General features: G+C 31.5%; 1 protein-coding gene across 2 annotated transcripts in view; it reads right to left on the bottom strand.

Moving 5' to 3' along the window:
* Nucleotides 1–1,340: 1,340 nt before the first annotated feature.
* LOC143044325 (uncharacterized) overlaps nucleotides 1,341–9,620 on the bottom strand; it is a 31,091-nt gene continuing 22,811 nt past the window's right edge. Inside the window, exons 5-6 of one of the 2 annotated variants that reach the window (XR_012968639.1) lie at nucleotides 8,712–8,964; nucleotides 1,341–6,460 (exon numbers count right to left, since the gene is read on the bottom strand). Coding sequence is in view for 1 of the 2 variants with exons in the window: in XM_076216272.1 (XP_076072387.1) it covers nucleotides 8,764–8,964 (201 nt within the window). In the remaining variant the exon portion in view is untranslated. Of the gene's footprint in view, nucleotides 8,965–9,620 lie in introns of both variants that reach the window. The other variant, XM_076216272.1, reaches the window with a different exon arrangement.

Below are 9,620 nucleotides of genomic sequence, written 5' to 3'. Positions count from 1 at the left end.
ACAAATTTGGGAAGGGTATAAAAATATAGCAAGTAACACACTGTTCACACTAGCAATATTGACTAAGGTGATCAGACACCACTCTTCATATGTTGTCTTAGGTTAACTCTGCTCACCTTGAACACATATTGACAATGTTTACCTCTGGTCCAGTTACAATGATTCTTTGATCAAATAACACACTCATTTATGTTGGTAACCTCTGGTCACCTCGTACATATATTCATTATGTTGACCTCTGGTCACCTTACTATAATGCTCACATAACACAATCGTTCACTTTGGTTACTTCTGGTCACCAAACACATTCATTGACGTTTTTTACCTCTGGTCGCCCTAAACCGCTATTCATATATTAACTTCGGTTCATGTTTGTAGATAATATCAGTCAGTACTTGAGGTACAGTTAATGTGTACGTCAAAAAAACAAAGCATTTTCAAAGTTTTAATGGTTGCATACAATTCAGTACTCACGAGCGTTGGATGTTTGTAGATCATATTGGTCAATGCTTTAGGTACAGTTCATGTGTATGTCAAGAAGGCTGGGGATTTTGAAAGTTTTAATGGTTGCATACATTAGTACTCACAAGGGTTGTATGTTTGTAGATAATATCGGTCAGTACTTGAGGTACAGTTTATGTGTACGTCCACCAGACATAGCATTTTAAAATTTTTATGGTTGCACAACTTAGTATTCACTACGATTGGATACTTATAGATTATATTGGTCAGTACTTGAGGTACAGTTAATGTGTATGCCAAGAAGACAAAGCATTTTGAAAGTCTTAATGGTTGCATACATTAGTACTCACAAGGGTTGGGTGTTTGTAGATTATATTGGTCAGTACTTCAAGGTACAGTTAATGTGTACACCAAGAAGGAACACAAGGAATAAGATTAAGGTTATACTTATATCTATTCATGTTATCATAGTTTTGTAACAGAAATAAACAGGCCCTTAAAATTACATAGAAAATCTATTCGTAACACCAAGTTCAAAAGACAATGAAAGAAGAAGAACAAAGGCTTCATCAGAACATGACATACAAATTACACTGACTTGGGTCAGACAAATGGATTTTTTAAATAATAACAGCAACAGATTCTATTCCTTTTCAATTAAAAACTAAGATTGGTTTGCTCATTGGGAAAGACTGTCCTGTAACCTTTAGTTAATGACCTTCTACATAATGTAGTCCCTGGTGGAGCGTGGTAGCCTTGACAATCATACCACATTTTCTTGTGTCAATCAAATATTATCAATTAGAATGATTCATTTGATTCATATTTAATTAATCTTTATTGCTTTTAAGAATATTAATCAAAATGATAAACAAAAATTACAAGTATATACATTGTTTATTTCTTTAACATATACATGAATGGGAATATTATAATAAAGAATAAAAATTATAATTATAATGTTTACATATCAACACGAAAAACTGATTACATTTTCTGCAAAAAAAAAAAGTAATAATTCAATCGGTTTATAAATATATATATCTGCTATTAAAATATTTCCAAAATAAAAAGTAATTTCACCCGTTGCCTGCATTAATAATAAATAAGTGCTTATTCAAAAATTACAAATTTATCTTAATCCATAAATTCATTGTGTATATAAATAAGTTCATTCAACTTCAATAAATATAGTTTATATGTATAAGCTTATTCAAAGAAAAATAATGATATAATAATAAACTGGCATCAATTAAATGTAAAATGTTTTTGTACAATGTATAAACAGAATAGATTTGCATAAGTTATCATGTTGACTGAAGTGTATAAGTCCATGAAATGGAAATGCATCTACATAATAAACACATAAATGAAAATTACAATTTTTCATCACAGCTACACCAAAAAAGTTCTTGCCAGCTTATGCTATCTCAAATATTCCGACAACAAAAATCTACCTAAATTCAGGAAAATATCTCATGTCATTCAAATGTTATTAAAATTATTGAACTTAATATATACTTATCTAAGTCCAGTATGTTACATTTTAAAATTGATTATGATTCTATAATGTGTTTTCAAAAATAAATATATCATTCAGTGGTTGTTAATTGCAGGCTTATTTACTTATGAGTTTGTTACTAAATTTTACCAAATCTTGACTTTGATAAAAAAAAAAATCAACACAGAGCATGTGGATCACTTTACAGATGATTTGTTGTATTAAATTTATTCTTTAAGAAACATTTTTTCTACTAGTATTTACCTATCAGTGAATGTTTGATTTTTGTTTCCCACTCCATTTGCACTGCAAGGTTGATGAAATTGAAACAAGAGGCCTGGTAGATATTGGAAAATATCAGTGAATTAGTGTTTAGAAGCCAATAATTCAAAAATAGTAAAGGGGAATACACCTTTGTCTACATTGTCAGTATAAAAAGTATATATCATACCAAAAAGCAACATCACAAAAATACTGAACTCAAGAGGAAAATCTAATCAGAAAGTCCATAATCACATGGCAAAATCAAATGACAAAACGCATCAAAAACGAATGGACAAGAACTGTCATATTCCTGACTTGGTACAGGCATTTTCAAATATAGAAAATGGTTTGTCGTCAATAAACAACATAAAAAAATGCAAAAATCGGTGTTCCTTAAAATTACATTATAGGGGCAGCAACCAAACAATGTGTTGTTACGTTTGTAGATAATCTTGACCTGAAAAACAATTTTATCCTATGTCAGAAATGCTCTAAACTCTATTTCTTTGTTAGGTTGTGTAAGAGGGTGAGAGCGAGTTGCTTATTTGATTTTTTTTCACATAAACACATTAATTGTGCGTTTAAATTGAGAATAAGGACATCAGGATGAAAGAAAACAGGTTTTAAAAGTCTGCTAAATACATTTATGTTGTCAAAACGCTCCAGATTACACATATACATATGACTTCTTATGAGAAACACAATTTCTATAACTTGACAATCAAACTCAAATAATAAAACCACATGAAAAGTTATAATAAATTAAATAAAGATTTGTCATGTGTTCAATCAAACAAAAGACTTAATATAACAATGTATAAGATGAACTGCAAAGGAAGCATAAAAATGTGTGATCCAATAGTCTTAAATAAATATATCTCAAATGCAAGTAACTCAAAAATTCATTCGATAGGAATACCACATGAAAAAATATAAATACATCTTTGTATTAACACAGACTGAAGTATTGATTTATGCTAAAATAAGACCTCACCTAATATGGCTAACACACTTACATTGATTTTTAAAAGTTGCTGCCTATTAATTTAAACCTACAATCATTCTTCAGATTATATGAGAATTGGTTACAGCCAACTTCAGTCATCAATTTTCAAGAAAGAGGATTCAGGCCATGTGGACAAAACAACATGCATACGAAAAGTCGTGTATCGATATCGAATCTACATTGGTCTTCTAGATACTAGATTAGTCCATGTTGATTTTATTAAGTTTAAGATACAATTTCTTGGTAGTGTAGATTTATTTCATTGTCCTGCTCACAAGCAAACTTAAAACTCACAGTAAAACCCAGTAAGATAATATAATTGAAAAAATTAAAACATTTTTTACTTCCATTAGTAAAATTCAATACATTTGTTTCGAGTTTACACTATTCAAGATGGTTTGCACTTGTTGATAGACCTAAAAGCAAAAAGTGCATACATAATTAACTTAAATTTCTGTATTTGTAAAAAACATGACAGAAGACACCATGTTCTTCATTTAGAAAAAGTTTAAGGAATGAATTAAACATTCTTCTTTTAAAAAATTGCACATTTCTTTAAAAATCTAGGCAGATAGTTTTCTGCTACAATCCAACATGGCAGACACCATTTGATATAGCTTAAGCAAATAAACAAAATAGAGTGGACATAATGTGTTTGTGGTAGGTTTTAAATTTTGGATTTTTATATACTCAGATATGATTGGTAATAATATTAATTTTGTAATCAGGAATGCATTTGACACAAGTTCTTCATTGACAAGATCATGAAGATATAATCCTTATTTCACAAAATGGGTGCATTCTTTCAATAATTGGAACAAATAATTTTAAACAATGACTAACTTGTGAAATTTAACCAATACATTTAAAAAAAGACTGCATTTGACATCTTTTCACATATATTATTAAAATAGTAGTCACAGTACTAATTGATATTTTAGTCTGCAAACATGATTCATTCATTAGTTGTTGCTGCAATTAATTGGAAACTAGCTTGCAGTAACTGTGAGTACTCATAGATCAGTACTTTATGTCTCTAGTGTTTTAGTTTAATTTTGTGATGATGTTAAACCACTGTCCTGGCTTAGAGGAGGGTTGAACCCTGTTCAAATTCAGGAGACTTTAATTCCGAGGTTATGTTTTTTTTACTGTCTCAAGGTAACAAGACTGTAATTCAGTGGTTGCACTTGTCTAATACATATGTTTCTGGTTATTGTTTGGTTTTACTTTTTATCAGATTAGGGTCTTTCATAGCTTGCTTTCAACTATGGATTTCTATTTACTTAAACTAAAGTTATAGTGCGAATACCAAGAAAATGCTTATTTGGGCCTTTTTTGGCCCCTAATTCTTAAAATCTTGGGACCAAAACTCCCAAAATCAATCCCAACCTTCCTTTTGTGGTCATAAACCTTGTGTTTAAATTTCATTGATTTCTATTTACTTATACTAAAGTTATTGTGCGAAAACGAAGATTAATGCTTATTTGGGCCCTTTTTTGGCCCCTTATTCCTAAAATCTTGGGACCAAAACTCCCAAAATCACTCCAACCTTCCTTTTGTGGTCATAAACCTTGTGTTAAAATTTCATAGATTTCTATTCACTGTTACTAAAGTTAGAGTGCGAAAACTAAAAGTATTCAGACGATGACGAAGATGACAATTTCAATGTTGACATTATTTTCCTTTTAATTAGTGAAAACGCCTAGTTCATTATCTTCGCTAGCCAAAGGTTACCATCAACACCCGTTCTCTTCACCCTTGGTGGATTGAGTCAAGATTTGTGATAACAATGTTGCGCCATCTATTGGAAGATTAAAGTCACACCCATTCCAAATACATTATTCTTGACCAATGGTAGAACTTGAACTCTTCAATTTGGAGGTAAAAACATGTAGATTCTACACACTTGGTAAAGCCGGAAACGAAAAATATATGTCAACATTCATGCATTTGTGCATGAGACATACACACAGGAACTTCTAATAGTTGATTAAAAACCTTCAAGTTGTCAATTAATATTTTCATATGTTTAGGGATGTAAAGACTTGTTGCACAATAAACATGTGGCAACTGTTTACAAACACGTCTTACATTTACACGTGTTCATGTTATAGGCGCTTTTTGATTGGATGCAGCGAGTTTCGACTGCAACAAATAACAAGAGGCTGTCACAACGACAGCAAACCAGATTTATTAGCATTTATTTGTGTCCTGGCAATATCACAAGAACCATTACTGATGATTGGTGAAAGTGAAAATCGTCAATATCAAATTTGACCTCTATTTTGTCATCAGTATCAGCATATTAAAATTTGAAAAGCTTAGATTGAATGGTTTGTGAGTAAATGCAACAACGTGAATGGAAACACCATTTTACGATCTTTCAAGAGCCATAACTCTTGAACGGTAAAAGTCAAAATCGTCATTATTGAACTTGAACTCTATTTTGTCATCAGTAACAACATATTAAAATTTGAAAAGCTTTGGTTGAATGGTTCATGAGTTAGTGCACGGACAACATTTGATTGCCGCCCGCCTGCCCACCCCCGAGCATCCCCAAATCAATAACCGACATTTTTGTCACAAAAATCCGGTTAAAAATCCTTACCTTGTGTTTCCGAAATTTTATCCGCCAAGGGTGAAGAGAACGGGTAACCCTTGGCAAGCGAAGATGCTAGTTCATGGCCTACCATCTATAGATAAGGGATTAAATTGAAGGTCACATGAATACACTGAAATAGTTCGACTTATTCACTTGCAAGTGAATAACTTGTCAGTGAAAATGGTGATGTTTCTTAGCTTATATTTACAAATTTAAACAAAAACAGCTGCTTATACCTAGTTATTATTTCACTATTTAATTTTTGTTATTAAATGATTGAAAAAAAATAAAAATCATATTTTTGCCCCTTTCATGAAGTTTTTAATTAGCAGGCTGTGGTTCATTTTATCCCAGTATCTAAATACATTACCACTTTTAAATCATCTATCTATACAAATTCTAATGTGAAGCAAATATCAATGAATATTTTATCATATAATGTGCACTAATTGTTTAATCTCATTATTGACTGAATCAAACTATTTCTATCATCTTTTACAAGGATATCTTTTGACTCTGAATAATATATAGTTGCTCTGTGCTTATCAACTTCTTTCATATCTGCAACACCAGGTCCTAGGCTACGAACATGGTTTAAACTTATATGGAGTAATGTAAAATATATCTAAAATAAAAAAGTAATTCATTGTAAACTAAATTTGATTTTATAGCCTTAGAAGCAACAAGCATTCCAAGAGTGTTGTATGGGAATACATATTCCTCACTGTATAAATGGAACAAAATCATTTTCAAAACGCTCTACTGGATCTATATAACTTGTCATGGTGCAAACTTTTTTAACAAACACCAAGTCAATATTTTCAGGACCAATGAAAAAAGGTGTGGAAACTAATTATTTGACTGAATTTTTCCACGGCCAATAACTCGGCACAAGATCATTAGACAGTGAAAACAGTGTACCTGATCTGTAACCTGTCTCTTTAAAACTACATAAACCTATTATCAAATAAATATCTTAAAGCATGACCAAGAAGAGGCTCTAAAGAGCCTGTGTTGCTCACTTAAGTCTATGGGTATATCAATCATAAAGCACGCTCTCCAACATGTCAGCCATGTTTGTTGTTTTTTTAAGTAAATACATTAATGATGCATGCGATGATTGTGGCCAAGTTTGGTTAAAATTTGTCTTAGTAGTTTCAGAGAAGATTTTTATAAAAGAAGACAAAAATTTGAAAAATATGTTAGCATGAATACTTCTCAAACTTACAACCATTCTAAACATCAAATATAGTAGACCTATTGCATACAGTATAAGAAAAACAGACCAAAACACAACCAGATGCTCAGCAGGGCGCAGCTTTATACGACCGCAGAGGTTGAACCCTGAATGGTTGGGGCAAGTATGGACACAACATTCAAGCTGGATTCAGCTCTAAAGGAGTGTGTTCGATAAGGTCCTAAAATGGCCCACTTTTTTAGCGTAAATTTCAAATTCGGATTTATTGACCAATATCACGATAAATTATAGCTAATACATTGACTAGATAGGATATAAGCCATTTTGTTTATAATTTTACGTTTCTGCGTTTCATTATGACGTCACAAGTTGTACTCGTATTGATTTTTCACGACAAAATCAATGAAAATGGGTAAATTTCCAAAGATTATTTGACAGGAAACATAGAACGCATACGTCGACAACAAAGATCTTTTAAAATAATGTTTGTGAAGACATTTAACATGTCTTATTTGAATATTAGGCTTGTCGACGCCTGCTCTATGTTTCCTGGTCCTTTATTTGGTTGAAATCCTGCTGATTTTGTCAAATTTCACCAAAATTCCTTATCTTGACCGTTTTCGAATGTAAAAATCGTTGTGTTAGAATTGAACTTTGACAAAAACAGCTCTGTTTAACTTTTTCACATGTCTTTAAGGCAACTTAAAACAATTATTGTCTTGTAACCATGAACTTTATCATTGGGGCCAAATATGGCACTTACCGAACTTACTCCTTTGGATTGTGATTAAATAGTTGACACAGCATAGGTTTCTGACACAGAATGAATGTGGTCTAATGAACTTAAAATTTTTGTTTTGCCTTTGAGCAATTCACTATGCTGTTGAATATTAATCCTCTCAAAAAAAATGTTTGAAAAATTCTTTTTATTTATGAAATTTCAAATGAGAAAAATTGAACCCCCCCCCCCTCCCCAATTTTTTTTTCACATCCCCCTTTCCTTTATTCCAAAACCGATCTCAATTCAAATTTCTAATGGAGTTTGCAACAATAATCACTCATTTAAATACATCATACAATATCAAAATGTAAAAAAAGTGCTTGTTATCAGTGAATGGTAAAGATTGTTTTAATTTATCAGTTGGTAGTAAAAGTGAATATATACATTGTATATTGTATAAAACATTGATTTAAGTTGATTCAACTACTATTCTGGACAAAGAAAAATAACTCCAATTGAAATTTCTTGCTATTGCACAATATTGTGCAATTAGATATTTCTTGCTATTGCGCAATACTGTGCAATTGAAAATACTTGCTATTGCACAATACTGTGCAATTGAAGACTTCTTGCTATTGCGCAATACTGTGCAATTGAAAATTTCTTGCTATTGCACAATACTGTGCAATTGAAGATTTCTTGTTATTGCTGAGTACTGTGCAATTGAAAATTTCTTGCTATTGCACAATACTTAATATAATAATTTTAGATCCTGATTTGGACCAACTTGAAAACTGGGTCCATAATCAAAAATCTAAGTACATGTTTGGATTCAGCATATCAAAGAACCCCAAGAATTAATTTTTTGTTAAAATCAAACTAAGTTTAATTTTGGACCCTTTGGACTTTAATGTAGACCAATTTGAAAACAGGGCCAAAAATGAAGAATCTACATACACAGTTAGATTTGGCATTTCAAAGAACCCCATTTATTCAATTTTTGATGAAATCAAACAAAGTTAAATTTTGGTATTCCTAATCTTTGTCGGTTTCCTAAACGTAGAAAAGCTTTTATCAGCTGGCTCCTCTCCCTTGCCTTTAATATATCATAAGGTCCAATGAAATGCAGAGTAGCTTTGTCTTCTGGACCTAATTTATCTTTGATATGATTACAATACCTGGGTGATGTAGACAGGCATGTTATCAGTATCTGAAAAGAAAAATCAGTTATACTTAATTAGTATACCACTAGAAAGTTACTTGTTACCTGCCCAAGAGATGGTATAAAAGACACTTTAAAGTTCTGATATTTGTGAATATAGCACACTGGAAAAAAAGTAGAAGTACCCAGTGATCTTGCTCCACAAAATGATACCCCTCCCCCTTGCAAAGTCCATGATTTGCTAAGGGGAAACCCTAAAAATAATTTTAATAAAAAAATTAAAGAACCTCACATACCCCACACCCCCACATTGTCACTTAACAAACAAAATCTCACCAGATTCCTAAGTTCAAAGACTCATAACTCTACAAAAGTCAACTGATAAAAATTTTCTTGTGGATATGCACAATTAACATATAATGTCCTCATAAACTACAAAGTTTCAACTGTTGCAGTAGTATAATTGGGCCAAAAAAGTTCTAAGGGGCATAACTCCTAGAAAAAAAATTGAATCGTAATTTCCTGCAATAAGCTCATCTACATATTAGTATGTCCTTATTATCTACAAAGTGTCATGAAATTTTGTTGTGTGGTTTCAGAGAAGTTGCGATGACAAACTGTTGCAGTAGTATATTTTGGCCAAAATTCTAAGTTAAAGGGGCATAACTCCTACAATAAAAATTGAATCATAATTTCCTGCCGAT

The sequence above is a fragment of the Mytilus galloprovincialis genome, chromosome 9 (assembly GCF_965363235.1).
Source record: "Mytilus galloprovincialis chromosome 9, xbMytGall1.hap1.1, whole genome shotgun sequence".
NCBI classification, from domain to species: domain Eukaryota; kingdom Metazoa; phylum Mollusca; class Bivalvia; order Mytilida; family Mytilidae; genus Mytilus; species Mytilus galloprovincialis.
The sequence above is the reverse complement of the archived record's forward strand: the minus strand, read 5'-3'. Positions and strand labels throughout refer to the sequence as shown.